This window comes from Aethalodelphis obliquidens, unplaced genomic scaffold (assembly GCF_003676395.1).
Source record: "Aethalodelphis obliquidens isolate GAN/ISIS:26980383/991018 unplaced genomic scaffold, ASM367639v1 scaffold65, whole genome shotgun sequence".
Taxonomy (NCBI): Eukaryota; Metazoa; Chordata; class Mammalia; order Artiodactyla; family Delphinidae; genus Aethalodelphis; species Aethalodelphis obliquidens.
In genome coordinates, this window is record NW_020838009.1 from 9210949 (window position 1) to 9238029 (window position 27081).

Here is a 27081-nt window from a genome sequence, read left to right on the forward strand (position 1 = left end):
TCCTAGTGTTCATGTCCTTGTGTAGCCCTCTCCCACACTGTACCAGGGTTGGTCTGTGTGACCAAGAGCATACGGCAGAGGGGTGGCGTATCCCTACCAAGATGAGGTTCCTATCTCTCATAGATCACTCACTCTGGGGAAACCAGTTGCCATGTTATAAAGACAGGCCTGCGTGAGGAAACAGTCATATGAGTGATCTTGGAAGCAGGTCTAGCCCCAGTAGGGCCTTCAGATAACTGCAGCCCCAACTGACATCCAGACTGTAACCTCATGAGAGACCCTCAATTAGAGACACTCAGCTAATCTGACTCACAGAAACTGTAAGATAATAAATGTTTGTTGTTTTAAACTACTAAGTTTGGGGGTAATTTGTTATGCAACAAAAGATAACGAATATACTCCCGCTCATAAAAATTTCAGTTATAGCACCTGCCAAAAATCTTTCTCTTTTCATTCTCCAGGAGGTCCTTTCACAGTTTCGCTCCCTCCCCCACTTCCTCCTCTCTGCCACATTCTTTTTTTTTAAAAAATATTTATTTATTTATTTTGGCTTCGGCAGGTCGTAGTTGCGGTACACAGACTTCTTAGTTGTGGCATGCAGACTCCCAGCCGTGGTACACATGCATACAGAATCTAGTTCCCCGACCAAGCATCAAACCCAGGCCCCCTGTATTGGGAACTCGGAGTCTTACCCACTGGACCACTAAGGAAGTTCCTCTCTGCCACACTCTTAAGCACCCAAATCCCAACAGGTTATGGTCCTTAAAAAAAAAAAAAAAAAGTAAAAAAAAATAAATAAAATAAAATAAAGATCAAAACAAAACAAAAACAGGTTATGGTCCTCTCTCCAGGTGGCCACCTGAGGTACATGGTCTTGTTTTCTCTACTGACTTCCTTGTGGAAACCAAGCTTCTCTGCCCCCCTTCCCACCCTTTCCACCTTCTCCCCACACACCTGATAATGGTAAATAAGAGACTGAGGCAAAAGAAATAAGCCAGAGAGAGAGAGAGAGAGAGAAGGGGCAGGTCATAGGCATCAGCCAGACTCTGTGATTCTTCATTCATCTTCCCTCCACATTCCCTGCTGATTGATTGAAGAACTACAGAATCTCCCCTGATGGCAGAATACCAGAAAGATTTCTGAGAGGCCTAGAGATACCTTTGATTCTCTAGGGCCTGAGCTATGTTCCAGTCACATGAGGCCTGGAAACCTCTAGGTTTCCTGGACGTTCCTTGCTGTTCCTGCAAAGCAAGACCAGACATTTGTTTATAGTGGACAGAATTCCCTAAACTGCGATTGTGGTTATCTCACAGATGACTACAATTATATAGCAAATACTGAGACGCCACTGGTTATATAAAAAAAAGAAGAAAAGACAAAATATTACTTCATATTTAGTGTCTTTTATGGTTTATCTCCCCTATTGGACTGTGAGCTTCATGAAAGCAAGGATCACGTGTGATTCCTGTGGGTAACCACAGTGCCCAGAACAGTCTTGAGTACAGAACATTCCCAGTGAATATTTGTTAGAAGATGCACCATACATGTTTGTTGAAGGAATGGTTGAATTGGCATCAAAGGAGTCTAATACATTAGCCCATTGGCTGGTAATTCTAAGCTTTTTACAGTTCATCGCAAAATGTACTTTCCTTTTTTCAGTTGGAGCGAATCAAGAGTAGACAGGCATGTTTTTTTCATTGTGAGGAAAGGCTTTTATTATTTTTTAGGTTCTGCCCCAGCACCCCCGCAAAGAGAGCCAACACTGGCTCTCACGTAAGATCCAGGAGTCTCCGCAGTTTGGAACCCAACACCACATTTCCTAGAATACTTGACGCCCTCGCAGGCCTCCTCTGGCTATAATGGAAAAGGGATATGCCTGGGAACTGTGCTGCTAATAGAAGGAAGCAGAACGTCTGTTTTCCACTAACGGCTCCTGATTGGGGTTTGTTATGCCCAGTCTGAATTGACCTGGAACTTGGCCGCGGCTCTGGCCGCCCCGGGGTAAGGCGGGGGACCCAGCAGAGGCGACTGCACCGCAAGGTTATAGCGCTGAGCTGCTCCACGCTCTGGAAGGTGCCAGAGCGCGGGAGATGCTGTGGTTGGTAAAGGCTGCTCGGCGCTAGTCAGGTGAGGCCTGGAGGTTCGCATCTGCAGATCCATCTTTGGGTGTACAGTCTTTGGATCCTCTTCTCAGCTCTGAAGAGGCGGTTCCAGCGGTCGGGTAGCTCGGGTGAACTGGGTTTAGCCCTTGTCACCGCTCGGAACTGGGTGTCCCGGGACTCCCAGTCCTTTTAGGTCTTGCTCAGGACTACATTTCCCAAAAGGCTCCGCGGTGATTGAAAGCTCTATCAGCCTATGGACGGGGGAGACTTCTCATCCCAGAAACTGAGAAGCCAATGGCAAGAGGACGGGGGCGGTATTTTCCGGCTGCTGGCTGTCTTGTCCAGAGTCCCACCTGTGTCCCCACAGCCCTGTCACGATTCCCAGTCGGGTTCTGGGCGGGACTGCCACGGCGTTGCGGGCCGGGTGCGGCTCGGCGGTGGAGGACTCTCACTTCGTGCTCCATCCCGGGCTGGGCCCCGGGGCGGTGAGTGATCAGGGGAAGGAGACTGCGGCTGCAGCCCGGGCGCCGCTGAGGGGCGTGGATGGGGCTCGCCCGCCGCCCCGGCGTTGTCTCTGCCGGGTCCTCGCGCTCGCCTTTCCGAGCCCGCGGGTCTTGCTGAGGAGTGGGGAGAGGTAGCTGCGCTTTTCTCTGCCGGCGTCGGGATAGCTCATCCTCTTAATTTTTTTGCTCCTCGGTGGTGGTCCTCTGGTTTCAGTTTAGCTTTGCGACCCTTTGACCGCTGCACCTATATTAGGGCCTACAGCACCGCGAGGGAGGAGAATGGGTGTCGGCCCTACCCGTGCGGTCATGTTCCTATTAATAAACCCAGTGAACAAACTAGTGCTTCTCACAATGGCACTTAGTCACAGCACCTCAGCGGTCTAGGGCCTTTGAGGTCTCCTGCATGGGGGGGCAGGAGACCGGGTGGCAGGAGACCGGGTGGGAAACAGGGTTTCTCTAACCTTGGCTGAGAACTCTCCATCCCGCTGTCTCCTGCAGGTGGGCCCTGCTGTTGGGTTTTGTAATGAATGGAGAAATAAAATGTATGCTCAAAACTCATTACAGTTTTCACTTCCTAATGACATTATTTTTGTTTGTTAAGGTTTTAAACCAGAGAGATGAAATGTATTCCCACGGCTTTTAGGCTCCTAAAAACCCAGTACTTTATAAGTGACCAATAGCAATATGTGTGAATGCATAAATGTTTCCATGAAAAGTGTGTGTATTCTAGTAATGCACAGGTGCTCTGATTGGTGAGACAAAAGATGTGAAAGAGTAAAAGTTCCTCACCCCGGTATGATCCATCCTCCACTGAAATGCAGAATTCTTTGTAGAAGGTTCATCTATTCAATCAGCTGGCTGACTATATTTGTTTTTAGTGGAAACTCTTCAAGGGGGAAAACAAACAAAAAAACAAACATTATCCTATATTACTTTGTGACTCCTAATGCCTAACAGAATATTAATTATTGAATAAATTACTGATCCATCCAGTAACCTGACCATCTCCCCCCAAATAATTTTTTCATGATAGTGATGTTAATTTTATTAATGTGTTAATGATTGTTTTCAGCCCCCAAGCATTTTGTTTTGTGCTTATCGCCATTGAATTTCACTTAATTTTACAGCTTATCCATGTTGTTTTTTAAAATCCATGTCTTTTTAAGTCCCATTTCTGACTGCATTAAACCTTGAAATAGAATGATACCTAGGGCAGTTCCTTTTGGGCTTCTGCATAGTTTGTCCCTTGAAGTTGACACTAAATCTACAAGCCAGGAAAAGTCAGCTATTCTCATAACTAATATGAGTCTAATGAAGTCCGCAGTTTCCTACCTAGCTGAGGAAAATGTAGTTGGAGAGAATCCAAAGCTTTCCAGAAATTGAGTTATACCTGTGCACTCTCTCCTCTGTTTATCTTGTCCATCATGGACAATTTGTTCCTCAAAAAGTTAATGTCTCCAAAAGACTGAGCGTTCTGCAGATGTGTTTGGGAGGTCCAGGACTCATTTTGTGATGAGAAAGTTGGCCAAAGGAAAGGTTATGTTAAAACAGAATAAGGAAAGCATCCCTTCTGTGGTTGACAGCATTTACCTCAGAGCTATCTATTCTGGTCAGCGGGTTTTCTTTAGGTATGTTGGGGCCATAGTGGCTGTATTTTGGTTTTGAGACAATGGTGAGAATATCTAAAGAGCTCTTGATGCATACTGAGGTCTCTTGCTGTAGGAACTGATGATGTGGCTGGGGACTTCAGGGACGAGTGGATTACCTGGACACTGCTTAGAGAGTCCTCTTCAGGGATACCACCCAGCACAGTTAGAAGAATGGGCTCTCAAAGGGTAAGGATGCTACTCTCCTTTATCTTAGATATTTTGAGAGGGTTGTTGGTCTCTTAGAGCTTCAGATCTCTGTGAGAGTAATTGTTACCTCCCTGGCAGAAAAAGAATGACTTCCATTTTTATGGCACTTAGTAGTTTGCAGATTTATTTGATATTTATTGTCTTACTGATATCTCACCATAACTCTTTGATATATTTTCATCCCCCTTTTCCAGCTCAGGATCCTGAGACTCAAAAAGTTAAGTGGCAGAGGTGAGAGTTCAACCCAGGTCTTTGTGGAAAAGGGGGAGCTCTCCCCATGGCTTTTTTCCTGTCACTTAAAAAAAAAAAACCCTCCAGTGCTCTTTCTAAAATACTGTGGCAGGACTTCCCTGGCCGTCCAGTGGATAAGACTCCATGCTCCCACTGCAGGGGGCGCCGGTTCAATCCCTGGTTAGGGAACTAAGATCCTGCATGCTGCACCGTGTGGCCAAAAAAAAAAAAACGAAAAAAAGGGGGGAAAAAATACCATGTCAATGCCTTCTCCCTGCTTTACTTCATATCTAATACACAAGTGATACGTACTCACAAAAAAAGGCAAGCAAAATGAAAACAACAGTCATCCATCCCACTGCTGAAGAGTTACGATCCTTCCAGCCATTTTCCTAAGCATATATACAATTAAAAAAAAAAGAAAAGAAAAGAAAAAAATTGGGATCATATTGAATATTCAGTTGTAAATCTTACTTTCTTACACATTGTATTGTGAATATATTTTGACAATAAATATCTGTACATTACTTAAAATAACCACTTAGTATTTTGTTTTATGGAATACAGCAATTACATTAAATTGAACCATATATGTGACCATTTTTTGACCACTTTTTACCTATAAACTGCCAATTTCATATGGCTCAATCAAATGTAATTATTTCTTCGTTGAGGGACATTTAGGTTATTTCAAATTTTCAGCTATATTGTGATGATGATCTCTTAGCTAATTGTCTTTTTGAAAGTATTGTTTATTGAAGCATAATGAGTTAATAATTAGCTAATATATCTTTTGCACAACTTTCTTTCTTTTTCTTTTCTTTTCTTTTTTTTTTTTACTTTTTTTCATTTCCTTAGAATTCCCAGAATTAGAATTGCTGGGTTTGAGAATAGATTTCTAAGGTATTTGGTGTTTTTGAAAAATGCCTTCCAAAAAGATTGAACCAAGCTATTTATTTCTGTTAGCATTGTATGAAAGTGTCCATTTCTTCATATTCTATCATGGTAGGTGTCATAATCTAAGAGTCTGGATAAAATAATAGTGATAGCTAACATTTACTGAGGACTTAATCACTTAATCCTCACGACAACTCTGTAAGGTGGGTTTTATCATTATCCCTAATTTATAGATGAAGACACTGAGACACAGAGTTTAAGTAACTTTCCTGAGGTCACACAGCTAGTAAGAGGCAGAGTTAGGATTCAAATTCAGGCAATATGACTCTTGAGTTTGCACTCTTTACCTCTACACTATATTGCCTAAGTGTATCATTGTTTTAATTTGAATTTCTTTGGTTAATGTTGAGGTTAAAAGTTTTCCATATATTTATAAGCTGCTTGTATTTTTTTCTTTTCTGAATTGCCTATTCATGTTCTTTGTCCATTTTTTTGTTTTTGTTTTTTCTTACAAGTGTTTGTCTTTTTCTCATGGCAATACCGACTGCTGCCCTTCTGGGAAAATTTAAAAAGTAAACATGGGGCTTACCTGGTGGTGCAGTGGTTAAGAATCCGCCTGCCAATGCAGGGGACACGGGTTCATGCCCTGGTCTGGGAAGATCTCACATGCGGCAGAGCAACTAAGCCCGTGCGCCACAACTACTGAGCCTGCGCTCTAGAGCCCGTGAGCCACAACTACTGAAGCCACATGCCTAGAGCCCGTGCTCCACAACAAGAGAAGCTACCACAATGAGAAGCCCGCGCACCGCAGCTAGAGAAAGCCTGCGCGCAGCAAAAAAGACCCAACGCAGCCAAAAATAAATAAATATTTTTAAAATAAATAAATAAAAAGTAAACATTATAGTTATAGTTAACTTCCTTGATTCTTTCTAAGGGGGAGGTCATGGCAGCTTTGTTTTGATAAAATTATATCTCCACATGGGCTTCCCTGGTGGCGCGGTGTTTGAGAGTCTGCCTGCCGATGCAGGGGACACAGGTTCGCGTCCCGGTCCGGGAGGATCCCACATGCCGCGGAGCGGCTGGGCCCGTGAGCCATGGCCGCTGAGCCTGCGGCACGTCCGGAGCCTGTGCTCCACAACGGGAGCGGCCACGTCAGTGAGAGGCCCGCGTACGGAACAAAACAAAACAAAACAAAATTATATCTCCACATGGGTTTAGCCTTGTGCCTTGAGAGATGAGTTATTGTGCTTATTCTAGAATTTCTATCACCCAAGTCTGATTTTTTTTTTTAATGGGAGGAAAAGAGCTTTTTCTCAGCCTCTTGGGGAGAGCACCCTTTTTTATCACTTCATCATGGCTGCCCTTTTAAAGAGACTTAACACACGTTAGAGTTTCCTGGGGTGTTCTACTCCACCTAGGGAAGAAGCGGGGATTGCATTTTGCTCAGGCCTTGTGTGATGGCTCACATTAACATCCTGTGTTCACCTTCCTTATAGGATTTCTAGACCAAGTGCAATCTCCCAGCTAGAGCAGAAGGAAGAGCCATGGGTCCTACCACTCCAAAATTTTGAGACTAGGAAGATCCTGAGGGAAAGTCACACAGGTGAGATGTGTTACCCAGTGGGCAGAAATCTAGCGTTTCAGCCCTTGTTTAAATGAGGAATTTGGAATGCTGCCCTAGACTTTTGTTCTTACTATTAGAAGGTTAAATTTGACTTCCTGGGCAATCAGTCATTGACCAGATAAAGTCTTCATTTTAAGTAAACATTTCACTTTTGTCTAGACTCTAACATCTTTGAAAGGAGTTGCCCAATTTTGACAATATATGGTATACTCTTGATATGAAGGTCCCCTCAAGATTCACCTGACCATCTTAAAATAAAAAGGGATTAGGAATTCATGTTTTCTGTAAGCTCAATGATCTTCAATAAACTTTTCACAAAGTGAAAACGAGAGTAGTCAAACTAAATGTGGTCTGTTGCAAAAACACTAATTTTTATCTTTCTTGCTGCTTTCTGATGATCTTTCCTGATAAGTGATAACTTTATTCTCTGTTACTTCTGTTAATTTTTCAGACTTTAAGAATCAGGTGGTAAAACTCAATCAGGACATTTCTGAAACAGCAGAACAATGTGGAACTTCCTCAGAAAGGGCCAAGAAAGATATTTCTCATACTCCTCATTGGGGAGGAAACTGGGAGAGGGGTCTTGAATTAGAAGGGCAGCATGGAACCCTTCTAGGAAAGGGCCAGCAGGAGCCCTTTTCACAGGAGAAGGAATTAAACAAGCTCCTGGAAGGATATATAGGAAAGAAGCCGATGTGTGCAGAATGTGGAAAAAGCTTTAACCAGAGTTCCTATCTCATAAGACACCTAAGAACCCATACCGGTGAGAGGCCTTATAAATGCATGGAGTGTGGGAAAGGCTTCAAACAGAGTTCAGACCTTGTCACCCACCACAGAACGCACACGGGGGAGAAACCCTACCAATGCCATGGATGTGGGAAAAAATTCAGCGACAGCTCAACCCTCATCAAACATCAGAGAACCCACACAGGTGAGAGACCCCATGAGTGCCCAGAGTGTGGGAAGACTTTCGGACGGAAACCACACCTCATAATGCACCAAAGAACCCACACAGGAGAGAAGCCCTACACGTGCCTCGAGTGTCATAAAAGCTTCAGTCGCAGCTCCAATTTCATCACCCACCAGAGGACCCACACGGGAGTGAAGCCTTACAGGTGTAATGACTGTGGGGAGAGTTTCAGCCAGAGCTCGGATTTGATTAAGCACCAGCGAACCCACACAGGAGAACGGCCCTTTAAGTGCCCGGAGTGCGGGAAGGGCTTTAGAGACAGTTCCCATTTTGTGGCTCACATGAGCACTCACTCAGGAGAAAGGCCGTTCAGTTGTCCTTACTGCCACAAAAGTTTCAGTCAGAGCTCGCATCTGGTCACGCACCAGAGGACACACACAGGTGAGAGGCCTTTTCGGTGTGACAGCTGTGGGAAAGGATTTGCCGACAGCTCTGCCCTCATCAAGCACCAACGGATCCACACAGGAGAAAGACCCTATAAATGTGGCGAGTGTGGGAAGAGCTTCAATCAGAGCTCCCACTTCATTACCCATCAACGAATCCACTTAGGAGACAGACCCTATCGCTGTCCTGAGTGTGCCAAAACCTTCAATCAGCGTTCCCATTTTCTCACACACCAGAGAACACATACGGGAGAAAAACCGTTTCACTGTAGTAAATGTGACAAGAGCTTCCGACAGAAGGCACACCTTTTATGCCATCAGAACACCCATTTGATCTAGGAGATAGTCTTTAATGGTTCTTCTCCTCCCTTTCAAATTTCCATTGCTATTATCTTTAAGCGCTCCAAATAGAGAAAACCTGAAACTGGGTGTCGGCGGCTCAAGTCGGGCCCTGATCTGTTCTCTTTTTCCGTGCTTTAATGGTGAGGATAAACCTACAGGGTCCAAATAATGTTCTAAACACAAAAGGCATTCCTTCAGTGTTTTTGACTGACTCTTGGACAGAAAAATGTGAGTTTAATGCTTGATGCCTGGTTACTAAAAGAGAAGTGAGATAAATGTAGTCACATTCTCATCGTTAATGATTCATATTTGATATCTTATACAAAGCCCTTGATACAATGCCTGGCCTTTAAAAGACACTCAGTACAGGGTTGGTTGCTTTCATCAGCCTTATTACTCAATGAGGAATTTATTATTGCAGCCCCACAAGCCCAGAACTTGCAAGAAATTAGACTGGAACTAGAAGATTCGGGGTGTGAACACATAGATTTAATAAAACAGAAAACACTTTCCTAATCCAGTGCTATGCAGTCACCAGATGTCTCATTGCCATGACAAGGCAGAATTATCATAGAGGATGTCTGCAGTCTTGTGACTTGGAGACTAGAAGAATTTTAGAAGCTCTTTGTACAGCAGTGTATGAGGTACTCCCCCTGGAAGTTTGCTGCCATCTGAGGCATAGAAAATATCCTGTGATGAACAGTCCAGAGGAACCTGGATGAGGACTGTAAAATTCTGGAAGCAAAGTTGCTGAGAATGTTAAATGATATTGCAGGGATCCTTCCTGGCATTTAGCTGAAGGATGTAACCCTTGTTTTGTAATTTGCTGGGTCACTGGCCCTTTAGTTGTAAGTTAAGGCAAGTCTCTGATCCTTTTAGGGTCATTCATTTTATGCACTAGTATAGTCCTCTATTTAATTGAAGAAATGGAGGGAAGGCAGTGTGTTGGAAGGCACACCAACTTCGTTGAAAAGGTGAGGTGTTTGTGTCTTGGCCCCTTGACACTTAATTTGGCCAGACTTTCCCCTTCTCTCAGGCCCTACCTTACTTACCTCACAAGGTTACTGTGAGGATCTGATACATATACACGCACGTGCACACACACGCAAGCACTTTGTTGTTAAACTATAAAGTGTAATACCTGTAAAGTTTAATGTTACGGTATTGTTGCCAGTGTCTTTTCTTCCAAGGAGCTGTGGCTAATGTTTCCGAAGGTGTCCCACTTTCTCTCATATTGAGGGACTTCTTTTTTTACCTATTGAAAACCTAAGGCCTTCAAATGCTCAACTCATTATGTGACTCATTACGGGTCACGTGATGAACTAACGGAAGAGCCAGGATATCTCTGCAGGTCTCCTCTTCAACAACATGGAACAGACCAGCTCTAGGATTTGTTAGAGTGTCTCTGAGACACCACAGGCCTGGAGGACCCATATTATATCCATCAAACCACTCTGAATTTGGAAATGATGGAGGGATGTAGCCTACATGCCCGAGAGCTTTATAGGGTCCTGTGCTGGGGTCCTCGATCCTCATGGCAGATATAAGTGGTTAAGGAGGGAGTTGGGTGTTGAACACTCCAGAGAGAAGAGTGGGGGACTGAAGGTGTTTTCTTTCAAGCTTTCCTGTGTCAATACAGACTAAATTAATACATCAGCCTTGGAACACTAGTTCTCTTCCATTATATGGAGTACCACCTGAGTGCTGTAACTCATGTGGGGATAGAACTCAGCTGATAACCTAAACTCTTTCTTTAATAGGTAATTATCAGAAAAAAAAAAAATCTGGGGCTTCCCTGGTGGCGCAGTGGTTGGGAGTCCGCCTGCCGATGCAGGGGACGCGGGTTTGTGCCCTGGTCCGGGAAGATCCCACATGCCGCGGAGTGGCTGGGCCCGTGAGCCATGGTCACTGGGCCTGTGCGTCCGGAGCCTGTGCTCCTCAGCGGGAGAGGCCACAACAGTGAGAGGCCCGCGTACCGCAAAAAAAAAAAAAAAAAAAAAAAATCTGGTTAATCCAGAGATGTAAATTCTTAAAATGTGAGCCCAGACCAGTAGCATTATCATCACCTGGGAACTTGTTAGAAATGCAAATTCTAAGTCCCCACCCCAGACCTACTGAACTGGAAACTCTAGGGGTGGGGTCCAGCAATATGTGGCTTAATAAGCCCTCCAGGTGATTATAATGCATACCCAAGGTTGAGAACCACTGCTTTAAAAGGTAGCTCTTCTACTAAATGTAGACACAGTACTATTATTGCTCCTACCAAAAATGAACAGTGATTTTGTAATCATCAAATACTCCAGTCAATTTTCACGTTTCCCTAATTATCTTGTGTTTTTTGTTTTTATTTATTTATTTATTGTTTTGGCCTTGCTGCATGGTTTGCGGGATCTCAGTTCCCCGACCAGGAATTGAACCTGGGCCGCTGCAGCGAAAGTGCCGAGTCCTAACCACTGGACCGCCAGGGAATTCCCTGTTTTTATTTTTTAGAGACCAAATAAGGTCTCTACATTCAATTGGTTGATATATTCCTCACAAAATCCTCCCTCTTCTCTCTCTCTCTCACTTTTTCTTGTATTTCATTTGTTGAAAAAAAACCTTGTCCTTTAACTGTCTCCCACAGGTCTGTATTTGGCTAATTCCATCCTATGGGGGTCCTTTAACATGTTCCTCTATCCTCTGCTTTCCTAATATTGGTAGTTGGATCTGTAAACATGATCAGGTTCAGATTGGGGAGAGGGGGGGCAAGAATACTCCATAGTGATCTTATGTAACTTCTATCAAGAGGTACCTGGCGTTTTGTTTTTGTTTTCGTTTTTCTGTCTCTTTTCTTGTAATGTTAGCAGCCATCGATAAGCCCTGATTTCACTTCGGTTTGCCAAATGATGATATTTTAAATCCGTCGCTCCTTCTTCATTTATTAGTTGAAATACTTCTATAAAGAGAACTACCCCTAATCAACTATTTGGTTTTTCCCTGAGGTACAGTTTGTATAGGAACAGCACAACAGCTGCTTGATTAGGACTCCTTTGATTTTTTTTTTTTAATATCACTATATAAATTTTGGCCTCCATGCCTTAGATTTCGGAGTCCCTTCCAGTGAGAGACTCTTCTCTGACAGGACATTTATACATGCATACAACTCAGAATAACTTTTCTCATGGCCTTTGATGTTTTTCTCCTGCCTACCCCTCTCCAGTTTGTCTAGGTTCGCCAGAAAGCATTGTGCTGAAGAGCTCACTAAATACTTGAGTGATTCCTCAGGGATGGACTTGCTAAGTTGCCAATTAATATTTCCCGATACTATCCAGGCCTGAAAACAGGAGAGGAAATTACATTCCCATTAGCTGGGAATGGTTTTACATCCCTTTCATGGTAATATGAGAGTATACCATCTTCATTTATCTTATCTACCCAAGCATTGTTCTAAATCAAATATGATCAGTATGTTAAATAATAACAGCAATAAGGTATAACAATCAGATCAGAAGGTAAGGAAAAAAACTGGCAGGCAGAGGTACGGGGTAATTCATGTGAAATCCAGGGGTACCATCTCTCCAGGGGAGGAAGTGTTTCGGCCTGGGGCGGGGGTACAACAGGGAATGAGAAAGTTCGGACATTCTGAGAATCTGGCACTGGATTAATGTGAAATGTCCTAGAAGAGTGTCCTGCAAGAAGGAGTCAGTTAGAGGACATGGAGGGACACAAAAGCTGCATTATTAGCACAAGCAGGCATAACCCTCACCCCAGCTAGGAATGTGATGTGTGCTCATGGTCTGTGAGCAACCCTAGATTTAGGAGGCAGGGTGTGGAAGCAGCACAGAACCAAGGGTCTGAAGAGCCAGCCTCTGGTTTTGGTGAGGTTATTTACTAGCCATCTGGTTTTGGACAGGTCAGTTGATCATTCTAGGCTTCAGTCTATCTGAGAAATCAGAAAAAACATCTTTGTCTCTAACACTTTACAAATTTGGGGCTCTCACAGACCCTAGGATCGTCCACGTCGAGAGCAAGCGCTTCCACACGGACACCTTCAAGCTCTGAGGGGATAAAAGCAGGTCATCGATAGCCTGGCTCCCTCTCTCTCTCCCACTCCTCGGCCCTCCCCAGGCTCCGGCCCCTCCTATGCAGACTTCCTAGTAGTATTTAACAGACAGCTCACTGGCTTATAACATAAATAGTCTTTTTCTTTCACCCTGTTTCTCATATTGTACAGATGTGTCTACCTTATAAGATGTGAGCTCTTGAGGGGCGATGCATGACTTGCTTTGCGGCTCTGCTACCTGCCCCCTACCCCGCGCCCCCCAGCCATGAGCAGGGAATACTTAAATGATATTGGCGAGAGTCAAGATGACTGACTTTTCATAGTTCCCTTTGTTTCTACCCTATGACTGGGCTTCTTGCACATTCTCCACACCTCCTCTCTCCCTCACTTCAGAATCCACGTCATCACCAAGCCCTATCAGCTTTACCTCCCAGATTCCTCTCAACCCCATCTGTCAGCCGTCCCATCTCCACCACTAAGCTCTTGTCCCAGGGGACCACCATCTCTCGTCTGAATTCCTGCAGTGGCCTCCCAACTGACGTCGCAGGTTTGATTTGATTTTATATTTTTGTTTTTATGTATGTATGTATTATTTATTTATTTATTTTGCGATACGCAGACCTCTCACTGTTGTGGCCTCTCCCGTTGCGGAGCACAGGCTCCGGACGTGCAGGCTCAGCAGCCATGGCTCACGGGCCCAGCCACTCCGCGGCATGTGGGATCTTCCCGGACCGGGGCACGAACCTGTGTCCCCTGCATCGGCAGGCAGACTCTCAACCACTGCGCCACCAGGGAAGCCCTTATCCTCTTTTATTTTCATCAAAGGCTTTACACCTTCCTGATCTTTTCTTGTTTACTTATTTGTTTTGGTAAACTTCACTGGGGGGAGGGAGCCATTTCTCCTATTTGCCATTCTTTCCCTGGCACCTAAAACAGTGCCTGCTATGTAGTAGGTGCTCAGTAAATGTTCATTGGATGAATTAATGAAGGCGTGCTCACAGGCAAGGAACTTGTGCTAGAAAAGCAGCAGTGTGAGACAAAGCGGGACAGGTGAGTGAGGGTCACACCAAGAAGGCTCTTAGTTGCCAAACTGAGTTTGGATATTATTCTCTGGGGAATGGAGTGTCTGTCATTGATGGTTTTCCAGTAGAGGAGAAGCATGGTCAGCATTTGAGGAAGTTTGATTTGGCAGCCATGTGTAAGTCATATTCAAGAGAGAAAAATTAAAGACGTTGCTTCAATCCATGACATAAAGAGCTTAGTGTCTGACCCATAGTGAGTCTCCAATAAATGAATGTTATCACCAAGCACTGTGGCAGGCACTGGGAGATACAGAACAAAAAGGCAAGATCAATAAACCTTTCTACCTCAAAAGAATTCTTCCTAAACCCTAGTGTCACATTCCTTCCCTCCCCTTTTTGTCAAACTTCCATTAATATTAATATATATTATATTCTCAGGGCTGTCATGTCTAGGTTCTTTTAATCAGGCTTCCCACCTCCAGCGTGCCTCTGGCTTGGATTTCACTTTCCCCGTTTCCTGTATTTTGCTGGTGCCAAGTCACGTAGCTTCTGCCTCCACACTGCCCCCACCCCCTTAATTGTAAAAGCACCACGTGCTTTCTGTAAAAATTTCCAAAAAATACAGAAGCGCCCAAAGTAAAAAAATGGAAATGCCTTGTCTTTTCCTCATTCCTTCCCACAACCTCACTCCCCGGATTTCAACTCTGTGATAATCTGGCATCCCAAATCTTGTTCCTAGCTCCTCTTTTCCATCTGCACTCCAGTATCTGAACTAAAGGCATGGTTTTTCCACCTCTTCTCTTTGATTTTTCCCTTCAGTTCAGCTTGAAAAACATTTATTGAGTGCTATGTACCAAGTCCTACACCAGACACTGGAAGTACAAAGACAAAACAGTGAAAGAGGTCCACATTTAAAAAGCTGTTGTACTTGGGCAAGTTACTTACTCTCTTTGACACTTACTTCCTTATCTGTAAAATGAGGATAAGCTCAGTACCTTCTTTATGGGGTTGGATGAGGATTAATGAGATGATACATAGAAAACTCTTTGCATAGTACCTGGTACATTGTATCTGCTCTATAAATGTCAATGACAACAATGATAATGATGATAATCTTTGCCTTGGAGGAGTTTATAGGTTAATGAGGAAACTTGAAGAATAAGAATTACCTAGGTGAAGAAAGATGGGAAAATATTTTTGGAAAAGCAGGGACAAGCAGTTTAAATGAAATTAAAAGGTAAATTTAGAGAGCTGGAAGAATAAAAAGTAACAGCTTGGACTTATCCTCTAAGAATATTTCTCAAAACTACCTGCATTAGTCCTACTCGGGGGTGCTTGTTTAAAATGCAGATTTAGTGGCCCCACCTCCAGCAAATTTGGTAGATTCACACAGTGGAAATGTTGAATACATCAGGACAAATGAACAAGCTACAGTTATAAGCATTAACACAGATACACCTCAATAACACAATATTAAGCACAAAAAATAAGACACAGAAAATACATACAGTAAATGTCAAAATACAACAAAGACTAAAACAGGCAAAACCAAATATTATATTGCTTAAGTAATAAGGACACACAAACTGTAATGAAAAGAAAAGGATTTATTAATATAAAATTCAGGGTAGAGGTTAACTAGAATGGGGAAGAAGATGCTAAGTTTCTATTTCTTAAGCTGGGTGCTGAGCACAGAGTTTCTTTTTATTATAATTCTTTAATATACATTATTTATATACTTTTTATTTACAAGATATTTCACAAGAAAAAAGCAAATAGGAAAACAGAATAGTCTTCCAGAGACTGACCTTTTCCACTTTTTAAAAAAAAAAAAAAATTTATTTATTTATTTGGCTGCGCCAGGTCTTAATTGCCGTGTGCGGCCCTGCGAGATCTTTAGTTGCGGCACGTGGGATCTAGTTCCCTGACCAGGGATTGAACCTGGACCCCCTGCATTGGGAGCACAGAGTCGCAACCACTGGACCACCAGGGAAGTCCCTGACCTTTTCCACTTAAACCTCATAGAGTTGAGTTACAGTAAGAAAGAAGAGAGAAAAAAATAAAAAAAGACCATCCAAAATGCCTGGGTCTGAACAGACACCAGGCCAATCTCCTCCATTTTTTCTCAATCACACACTCACACTTTCTCACTTTTCCTTCAGCTAAAAAACAAACCCTCCCTTTATGTATATCAATTAGTGCAAATGACCGTTCAGAAGATTACAAGCCCACCCTCCTATAAATAGCCAACTTCATACCGCTGTCTGAATGGAGGATGCCCTGCTATATTAATAATGCTCTTGCGAACATCCTTTTTTTTTTCCTCTCAGAAAAAAATGTTTCCACATTTTAGATTATTTCCACAGGGTGTGAACATTTTACAGCTCTCGTTGCTTGCTGCCAAATCATCTTCCGAGTGAACTGTACCAATTTACAATGCTACCAGCAATAAATGACTACCAATTTCACCACACCCTCATCCTCAAAAAACATTTTTGCTAATTTAATAGACATGGTTCTTACATCTTGTTTTAATGTACATTTCTTTATCAGTGAAGTTGAACATCTTTTCCTATGTTAGCTTCTTTATTTCTTCTGTTGTTTGTCATTCTTGTATTTAGGGTATAGGATCAGAATCAAAGAACTCCACTATTTGAGGAAGTTACTTTTTTCCTGCTCCCTTCCCTTCCCCTCCCTGCTTTATTACTTTTTTACTTCATAAATTACACATGTTCATTTTAGAAATATCAGAAAATATAATTAAGCAAACAAGAAAGGTAAAATCACCTATTACCCCACCTTCCAGAGATAATCACTACTGTTTATTGTACATCCTTTTAAACTTTTTCTCTAACAAAGATATTCACAAACACATCACATAACCTTTCTGAGCCTGTTTCCCCATCTATAAAATGAGAATACTTTTCTTCAAGTTGATAATTAAATGAGCTGGTGTATGTGAAAATGATTTATATGCTGCAGGATGTTATATAAATATAAATGGAAGTTGCTGTGCTTATTCCGTAAAATACCCTTTATTCTGCTAAACAGAACGGTGACACTTTGTTCCTTGAATGTAGCCTGCCCTCTCCAGAACATGCTTCTCTCTAGAATGACTTGCTGCCTCAATTCTTCAGACTAAACAAGTATTCACTTATTTTTTTTAATTCAATATGTAAGATATACAAAAGGGGGATTCCCTGGTGGTCCAGTGGTCAGGACTCAGCACTTTCACTGTCATGGGCCAGGGTTCAATCCCTGGTCGGGGAGTTAGGTTCCCACATGCCATGTGGTGTGGACAGAAAAAAAAAAAAAGATATACAAAAGGTATAAAGAGTAGAGCAAGAGCAACCATGTACCTACCATGCAGCTTAAGAAATTTCAAAAAGGAAGGAAAGAAAGAAAAATGATTTTACACTTAAAGTTTACACCAATACACTAAAGTTTCCTGTGAACCCCTCCCCAAATATAGCCCTTCTCCAACCCATATTTCACTCTCCTGAATTTGGTATTTCTCACTCTTATGCCTTTATATTTATTTATGCTTTCTGTCTTTCTGTATATATTTGTATGGAGATATTGATATAGATCCCTAAGCAATGTATAATATTATTTTGCATAAACTTGTTTATATTGTATATGAATGAGTATCAAGGTAAGTATCCTGTACCACCCCAAATATTATGTTTGTGAGATTCATTCATGTTGGCACATATACTTAATTTCCTTGCTTTAATATTCAGTGTATAATCACAGCACAATTCATCTGTTTTCCTGATGATAGCTATTAGGTCATTTCTGGTTTTTGCTGTCACAGGTATTTCTGTGTATTTTGGTACGTCTCCTTGTGTACATAGATAGGAGTTTCTCTGGGTATACATACCTAGAAGTGAAATTCTGAAGTCACAGGGTGAGTGCATCTTTATCTAGATATTGCCAAATTATTCTCCAAAGTGGTCGTACTAATTTCCATTCTCACCAGAAGTATATAAATATTTCCATTACTATTCTTTCTTGTCAATCCTTAGTTTTGTCAGACTTTTGAATTTTTGCAATCTGATGGGTATGAAATAACATTTCATTGTGGTTTTAACATGCATTTCCCTGATTAGTAGGGAAGTTGAACAACTTTTACAGGTTTATTGGCTGTTGAGTGAATTCTATGTTCATAAAGTACCCATTCTTTAGATCCCCTTTAAAACATTCCCTCTCCAGGAAATATTTCTACATCTCCTCCATCAAGCAGATGGGTTCTCCTTTGGATCTCTATAACCCTTTCCATATCTTGGGTTTCACTCACTTTTTATTCCATCTTGTACTCTCATTTGTATACTTGTCTAAAGAGCAGAGACTATGTTTAACTCAACTTTATGACCACGTTAGTACCTAAGTACAACATTTCATAAATCTTTGTTGAATCAAATCATACTCCTTCCCAGCTTATAAAATCTTAGTCTCCTGTTGTCTATAGGGGAGAGTCGAATCTCCTTAGTATAGAATTTAAGACCCTTATGTGGGCTCTGGCAACAACTTTCCTTTCCTGACTCTTCTCCTGGTATGACCCTGCCTTCTGTCCCAGATACTGGGTTCTTTGTCCACAATGAGGTCCCAGTACTCAAATGTTTGGCTTCTCTCCTTGCAGTCAGGATGGCAGGTTGATCCCACCTGTTTTAGCTGCCCATCAGATTATAAGAGAAAATCTAGGGATCCTGAAGTTAGAAGCTTGCTTTTATTAATGAGCAGGGATTTTGCCCTGAATCTGTCATTTGTGTACTAAGAGTTCATACATTTCTTTACCTAGGTGGCTTGGGTTCAAATGAAGAAAACCCAAAGCACTTAACTTCAGCACCTTAGCCTAGAGTCTAGGCCTGGATGCAGCCTGTCCTACCTCTTCAGAGTCAGAGGCATATCACAAACAGAATATGTGAATACATGCCCAACCCACATTGCATTTTCCCAACTGATTCATTTTAATTCAGTAAACACTTATTATTTACCTATTACATCTAGGCTCAGTCCAAGGTGCTAGGGATACAGATATAAACATGACCGTTCTCTCGAGGCGAGGAGCACATAGAGTAGTTGAAGGAGACAGACATAACAGACACATATTTTCAATACAAAGAAGAATATGGGAGCCACAGAAGTGCTATCTTGAGAGTCAAGGAAGACTTCCTGGAGGAGATGTCACTTAGAGCAATTGGTATATGAATGAGTAGATGAATACAAGGCATGATCTTGAAATTAAACTTTCTTTAAGCTTCACGCATGAATTCTGCCACATAAGACACTCTGATTCATGGGATGTTACCAGTGATTCCTGAACTGAATAATGTGATTGGTACTTATGATTTGGAAAGCCCATCTCTGTATTGTGAGGAGGCAGTTCCAACTTGGCCATTTTCCTACCAGACTGGACATGGGTCAGTTAACTGACTGTTGTCTTAGGGAGAAACATGGCTACATATGTGTGTGTCTCTCCCATTTTTTTCCTGTGATAGTTTACATATATTTGGAGTCTCACAGTATTCTACATTGCCCTGTTCTGTAAATACAAATGGTAGTAGAAATGTCCCCAGTTTGCCTGTAATCTCATGAGAGGCCCAGGAAGATTTTTCCATACTCCACTTCTGGAGGAACCCATAGGAAAGTGGCATTCCACAAAGGAGGTGAGCATTCTGCCATCTGCATACCAATCAGAGGGAATGAGGAGTGACAAAGGAAGAGGGTATTTATAATCCCTCTCACCAAAAGGGTCTACCCATTCCCCAACCAAAAATCCGTGGTACCCAAGGAAAGAGAAGGTTATACCCTCTGCAAAGATGGGGTGTCTTTCCAAAGAGGTTCCACTTGGACAATTTTTTTTTAAAAGATTTTTTGATGTGGGCCATTTTTAAAGTCTTTGTTGAATTTGTTACAATATTGCTTCTGTTTTTGGTTTTTTGGCCGCGAGGTATGTGAGATCTTAGCTCCCTGACCAGGGATCGAACCCACACCCCCTGCATTGGAAGGCGAAGTCTTAACCACTGGATCGCCAGGGAAGTCCCCACTTGGACTTTTTGAAGCATCATGTGGCTTCTGCTCTTTGAGGAGGCTGCAGTGAAGTGAGTTAGGAAGTAAGCAGGGCACATACACACATGCACATGCCCCATACACCATACATTTTCACAATTTCCTGACTTTGTTTACATTGTTTCCCCAACTTGTGCTTTCTCATCCTTTCCACTGGCCTTCCCTGGAAGCCTTGCTTACATGACACCTCTTCTAGAAAATCTTCTTATATCACCTAGTAAAAATCAACTGTTCTCTGATCTGTACTCCCTAATCTGTCTTGATGTCTAAAAGTTCCTTGGGAGTGCTTTGCCATGTCTGGGCATCATGTTCTTGGCAAATGGGGCCTCACAAATCTCTCAACTCAGCTCACTAGGTAGCCCCTACCGTGAACAAGGATTGGCACATCAGCGCACAGTAGTGTTCATATACATGGGTTTTTTAAAAAAAATTTTATTGGAATATAGTTGATTTACAATGTTGTGTTAGTTTCTGCTGTACAGCAAAGTGAATCAGTACACATATGCGTATATCCACTCTTTTTTAGATTCTTTTCCCTTATAGATCATTACAGAGTATTGAGTAGAGTTACCTGTGCTGTACAGTAGGTTCTTATTAGTTATCTATTTTATATATAGTATATATGGGTTTTGGGTCAAACGCATTTCGAATCCTGCCTATGTCACTAATTAGGTGTGTAATCTTTGGAAAATTAGTTAACCTTTCTGAGTCTCAGTTTCCTCATCCTTAAATTGGAGAATTCTACTATAGTTGACCCTTGAACAACTCCTAGATTAATCTTCATGTAATATATAGTCAGCCCTCAGTATCCGTGGTTCCTCAGCATCCAGGGATTCAACCAACCACCAGCCATGTAGTCCTGTAGCTACTTCTGCTCAAAAGACTCATTGAATATATGGAGACAGACTTGTCAGAGCGGAGCAGAGTGCCCAGCTAGCTCATAGTTCTTCTAATGCAAAATTTTATCATCAGCATATTTGGCAATACTACCTTTGAACAACCTTATTCCCCTCTCCATACACCCAAATGTCCTAGGACATATGTATTAGTTTTCTATTGAAGTCTGAGCAAGCTTGACTGGATTTTTTGCTCAAGTCTTTTAAGACCAAAGTAAAAACGTTCTCTGAACTGGGCTGTTATCTTGAGGATCTGGGGAAGAATCTGCTCCCAAGCTCATTTAAATTGTTGACAGAGTCAAAGTTCCTTGCATTTGTAGATCTGAAGTCCTTGTTTCCTTGCTGGCTGCTGGTCAGGGGTCACTCTCAGCTCTTCAAGGCTGCTCTCAGGTCCTTTCCATGTGTCCCCCTCCGTCTTTAAAACTGTCAATTGCCCATCAAATCCTTCCTGTACTTTGAGCCTCTTTGACTTCTTCTGCTACCACCTAAAGAAACTCTCTGCTTTTAAAGGGCTCACGTGATTACCTGGATAATCTCCCTACCTTAAGATCAGCTGATTAGTAACCTTAATTACACCAGCAAGAGCCCTTCAAAACATTACCTAGATTAGTGTTTGAATGGATAACCAAGCATGGAATTTTGGGCATCATCTTAAAATTCTGCCTACCCCAGCATAGCTACAACCTCCTGAAAAGCTATCCCTCAAATTAATTCCTTAACATTTGATCTTTAAGAGTGATGAGAAGCTATAACCTCAGATTTTCCAGCCTTTTATAAAAGAGGCTATATGTATCAAAAGCCCTACATGTATTCATACAAGACAAAGAACCAAAGCAGTCCAAAGTGTTGCCATCTGTCCTAAGGAATCCATCCTTCTGGAAATTTTCTATATGAACTATATAAAAAGCAAATCTTAAAACTCCAACAGTAAGGATGCTACATTTGTTAACTATTCACATGGGGTTTATTTACCCAAATTTCTGTCTTTGAGAAGTTAATGATCTCTCTGGGAAGATTGACAGGTAAATAACTAATTGTAATTCTATGAGTTAAGTGCTATAATAGAGCCATATAAAGGTACACACTTCCTGGAATTTAAGATACTTTTGACTGTGTGGTACACCATCAAATTCCAACAGCTTTTTGGGACATTGAGAATATCTTATCAAATGTATATGTTTTAAAAAACTTGATTGACAGTAGCGTACATTTATCACTGGGATTACTTACTAGCCTCTTCTCTAAATCAAAGTTGGAGCCAAGCTTTTTGTGAAGAGTCTAACTCTATTTGGATCCACTTAGCCATTCCTAAAGCATGAATCCGTCATGGATTCCAGCTCTGAAAATTCTCTGATCTTTTCTGAGAAATTAGTTAAATTAACACATCTACAATGACAATTATGGTACTTTCCCAACTACTTCTCTACCTAGCAGCTGGCTAGTTGTTGTTTTTTTTTTTTGCGGTACGCGGGCCTCTCACTGCCGTGGCCTCTCCCGCTGCGGAGCACAGGCTCCGGACGCACGGGCTCCGGACGCACAGGCTCAGCGGCCATGGCTCACGGGCCCAGCCGCTCCGTGGCATGTAGGATCCTCCCGGACCGGAGCACGAACCCGCGTCCCCCTGCATCGGCAGGGGGACTCTCAACCACTGCGCCACCAGGGAAGCCCTGGCTAGTTTCTTTTATTACTGGTTGTAAGACTATCCTGATTTCAGAAGTATTAAAAATGTGAATTGGGACATTTTTTTGGAAGACATATGCTTTTAAGTGTTATGGAAAATAAATGAGGAAGTGGTTAATTTTGCTTGGGGAGGAGGTGACATTTGAGTTGAGTCTGGGAAGTTGAGTAGGAGTTTCCCAGGCAGATAAGAGGCTAAAAGGTATCCCAGGCCAAGAGAAATCTCTATTATGGTGCTTATCTGAAGCTATTCTGTTAATATTGCTCCACTCCCATGAATCTGTAAGTTCGTTGAGGTCATGAACCAATTCTATCTCCAAAGCGACCCATTAGCTCATTATTTTGCCATTTAATTTTTGTTTATTTATTCATTTCATATTTACTAACTTTATTCATATATATACTTACTGACAAAATAATATTTTGAGTAGCTCATTTAGAAAGTTTGGTAAATATAAAGAAGCAAATAAACAAATCCCACACACAAAGCCACAAATCCATTGTAATTCCCCATTTGGAGAAACCACTGTTACTATACTGGTGTATGTGCTTCAAGCCTTTTTTCTATTTATATGTACATCTATATCTATCTATATTTTTAAAGCAAAAGTGATATCATAATATATTTATTAGTTCATAATGTTATTTTCACTTAACCATCACATTTAAAATACTGATCATTGTTTGCCTACCCAGTCTCCCATTGAAGGAAATAATGCCAGCTCACAGTTTTCTATTCTTAACTGATTGATTCCCTGACCCCAGCTAATTGAACTAAAGGATTGGCATCTGATCCAAGAACAGCCCACCTGTAGGTGGTCAGAGACATACTCATGGGGTGGAAAGATGAGCTAATCCAATCAGATGCCACTGGATTATGAAATTGGGCAACTGATATCCTCGATGGAGCTGATGGTGTAAGGATACCATGGCCTTCCACCAAATAGAAGGCAGAGTTGTGAGGGAGCACAAAATATTAGAATGGAGGAAGCTGGTTGTCAAAGAGAGGAGGGTAGATTAGACCTGTGGAGAAGCCGAGATGCCCAGAGGGACAGAGCCATGCCTTCAGGCTTCTGTTAGTCCTGTTTTTTCTTGCTCCAGTTCTAGTCCATATATAGCTTTATTATAAATACCTCCCTTCCAGCCTATTTTCCTCTAGAGGTAAAAAAGTGGGTCTCTGGAATTCCCTGGCTATCCAGTGGTTAGGAGTCCACTCTTCCACTATAGGGGGCACAGGTTCTTTCCCTGGTGGGGGAACTAAGATCCCCCATGCCGTGCGGGGCAGCAAAAAAAAAAAAAAAAAGAAAGAAAAAGAAAAGTGGGTCTCTATTCCTTGTAGCCATTCAAGCCTGACCAGAACCACAAATCATGACTTTTATGGCTGTATAGAATTCCATTGTGTGGAGTTGCCATCACTGAGTAAAAAACAAAGAAACAAAGAAAAACAACCCAGTGGCAGGCATTTAAGACATTTCCAAAGAGCATCTTCATCACTAATTTTTGCACACTAAAAAATAACTTCTTTACGATATATTCCAAGAAGTAAAATTTGTTGTTTGAAGGATGACTGCATAACACAAAGTTGGACTTCAGAAAGGTTATATCAGTTTATAGCCAAACCAGCAGTGCGTGAGAAAGGTTGCTTTTTCACCCCTTTGCCAATAGTATCAATTAAAAAAACAAAAGAAAACATTGCTACTCTGATGTCAGTTATGACCTTAATGTGAATTTCTATGAAACTTGTATTTATTGACCAGGCATGTGGGTTTTGTCACTAGACAGACCTGGGTTTGAGTTCCAGCTCTGCCTCTTGCTGTGTGGCTTCAGTTGAGTTATGTAGTTCTCCATTTTCTCATCTGTAAATTGGAGATAATAATAGTTCTTTGTTGGATTATTATAAGGCTCAGATTAGAAAATAAATACAAAACACAGAGTCCAGTAAAGCCTCAGTACATTTCAGTTATTATAGTTATGAAGAATGACTTAACTTGTGACAATCAGATAAAGCTATTTGAGATATCTGAAACTCAATGGGATATTAGTTTAAATACCTGTTAGAATTGTATGGTTCTAGGAATAAGAAAGAATGCAAGAGCCCATTAGTTTCATAACCTTTATGATTAGAGAGGAAACGCATTTACACATTTGAATTTCATCCATTACAAAGGTCTTTAGAATTAAAATAAAAACATGTATATATCTTAAAAGCCAAGAAATATAAAATAAAATCCAAAGATAAACTGGGTAGGATTTGCAGATTTCTAAGAGTAGTCAGAGGATGAGGTAATGAGTTTTGAAGTCCATAACAGAATTTTAAAAGGGGCTCAAAATATCAGTTGGCATAGTGAGAAGAATGGCTCTGAAAGTCTGTAGCTCCAGAACTTATGTTTGGTAGAAAACCTCTGATCAGGGAATTCACTGGTGGTCCAGCGGTTAGGACTCAGCGCTCTCACTGGTCAGGGAACTGAGATCGCACAAGCCGCTCGGTGTGGAGTGGTGGTGGGGGAATGACACAAACAAACAAAAAAAGTCTGATCAAAAGTAATCTTAATTAACTAGGCTGAAACTGTCTTTCTTAGCAGTTCTGTGTGTTTCAACTCAGAAGCTTTAGAATTAAGCACAAAAAGGCTTTAATGGGGGTAAAAACTATGTGATTAATATGTTGGGGTTTAGAAGAAATATGTGCATATTTCACTTTTTAGGCACTTGCAATGTTTAAGAAAATTTGGCTTATTAGAGTGATGGTCTTATGACTCTTATTTTAAATGTATAATTGAGTTAGTTTTAGACTTAAGGTTTGAGTTGAAATTTTACTGCTTACACATGGAACTGGGTCATCTAAGAAAACTTTAAATTCATTATATTTGTAAGTATATTTGATTTGTAAGGATTACTAAGCCTTGAGAAGATTCTAGGCTAAACACCTGAAGACATTAAAAAGAAAATCTAATAGATTAAGTTTACAGACAATTTTAAATGTCGGAAGATGTTGAATTAACTAAGTTTGTGAATGGGACCAAAAATTATTCTAAGTTTCTGCAAAGTGATTGGTAAAATATGCTAGACTTATAAATAGAATAATAAAATTTGCAAGCTAAACTTAAAAGCTTAAGAAAGAACTAATTTCTGAATTTGTAACAAATCTTTGACCATTTTTTAATGGGGGTGTTTTGTTTTTACAGATTTTCAAGTATTTCACTTTACTATTTTGAAGGAAGAATGGATAAACTGAAAATTGCTAGAGCAAACAGCCTGGAGTCAGGTTGTGAAGTGGCTTATTTGGCATGGTAAGGAATTTGGACCATATCCTGAAGGAAATATTAGGAAAAGACTTTGAAAAGGAAGAACACGACCGTATCTGCACTTTAGAAAGAACACGCGGGTGACTGCAGGGAGTTGTTTGGCAGAGGGAGAACGGAGATGATGTAATCACAGTGGAGACAGACACAAAAGCTAGACACTTCAGTAATAATACCAATTGCATGTAGGGCGTGAGGAACTGAGCACTATTAATAGGATAATAACGGGAACAGGGTCAGTGTTCGACACGTTAACTTTAAAGTGTCTGCGGGATTCACAGGTTTAAAATGTCCATTACACGGCTGAAAATAATGAGTTGGGGCTTCTAGAAAGTCTGGTCTGAGATATATATTTAGGGCTCTTCAGCAGTTTAAGGTGAGCGTGGATAAAGTTATTCAGAAAGAGTGGGCAAAGAAAAAACGGAAGACGGCTGAGGACGGAATTCCATTGAGTACCAATATGTTAAGGGCAGGCCACAAGTTGCAAGGGGAAGACGCATCCCTAAAAGGGGCAAAGAGTCCTCTAAAAAGAAGAACTTGCAAAGAATAGTGGCAAGGAATCTAAGGGAAGGAAGTTTGGACAAACACAATTCTCCTGCTTTAGCATATCCACTTCTCAAATGCTAGCGGGGTTAAGCAGTTCAACTCTGGCGACTGCTGGCGAATCCGGGAGAAGGCTGCGTCCAGATTGCCAGGCTGTGCGGCCCCTTACGGGAGTTTGGGTCCTGCATGTGCCCGCAAGAACACACTGGGCCACTTCAAAAGAGGCCTTTCTTGAGCCCTTTGGTGCAGAAGAGTTTGGCTAGGCAGGCAGGGGAAGGTAAAGTGCCCACGTTTTTTACTCCAAGCTACGGACACTGGCGGTCTTTGCGAAGAGGTGCGAATGGGACGGCCGCCGGCTAGGGCAAGTATCCAGGACCGGGGCGGGTCTTGCCGTCGGGCGGCGCTGACAGCGAGTACAACTGGCGGGCAGGCTCCGCCTTCCTTCTTCCGCCTCCTGAGGGCGTTCCGGGCGCAGGGCGGGGCTAGGGGCGGGGTCAGGAGGCCCAGGCCCCGCCTCCTTCCGTCCGCTGCGGTCGGCGCGGCAGGGCGGGGCCGCTGGGGTGGGGTCTGAGGGTGGGGCCTGCGGCGCGGGGCGGGGCCACAGGGACCGGGGCAGCTCGAG

The 27081-nt window shown here is 42.0% G+C and overlaps 1 protein-coding gene and 1 long non-coding RNA gene across 4 annotated transcripts; both read left to right on the forward strand.

Moving 5' to 3' along the window:
- Nucleotides 1–2425: 2425 nt before the first annotated feature.
- Nucleotides 2426–10070, forward strand: ZNF774 (zinc finger protein 774). Of its 3 annotated transcripts, none has more exons than XM_027089128.1 (4): nucleotides 2426–2587; nucleotides 4328–4440; nucleotides 7086–7192; nucleotides 7665–10070. In XM_027089128.1, the coding sequence occupies exons 2-4, from the start codon at nucleotides 4334–4336 to the stop codon at nucleotides 8903–8905; spliced, it is 1455 nt and encodes a 484-aa protein (XP_026944929.1). In that variant the 5' UTR covers nucleotides 2426–2587; nucleotides 4328–4333; the 3' UTR covers nucleotides 8906–10070. The 3 variants fall into 3 exon arrangements, with proteins under 3 accessions (XP_026944929.1, XP_026944928.1, XP_026944931.1); XM_027089127.1 differs by having other exon boundaries at nucleotides 2456–2736; XM_027089130.1 differs by lacking the exons at nucleotides 2426–2587; nucleotides 4328–4440 and adding an exon at nucleotides 4671–4692.
- Nucleotides 10071–11333: 1263 nt separating this feature from the next.
- On the forward strand, nucleotides 11334–27019 carry LOC113610826 (uncharacterized). Its single transcript, XR_003429234.1, has 3 exons — nucleotides 11334–13497; nucleotides 25800–25904; nucleotides 26765–27019. It is a non-coding gene; the product is annotated as an uncharacterized LOC113610826 (long non-coding RNA).
- Nucleotides 27020–27081: the final 62 nt, after the last annotated feature.

Coding starts and splice junctions, on each gene's coding strand:
- ZNF774 (XM_027089128.1), top strand. CDS start 4,334: ATGATGTGGCTGGGGACTTCAGGGACGAGTGGATTACCTGGACACTGC. Junction 4,441..7,085: donor GAAGAATGGGCTCTCAAAGG/GTAAGGATGCTA, acceptor CCTTCCTTATAG/GATTTCTAGACCAAGTGCAA. Junction 7,193..7,664: donor CCTGAGGGAAAGTCACACAG/GTGAGATGTGTT, acceptor TTAATTTTTCAG/ACTTTAAGAATCAGGTGGTA.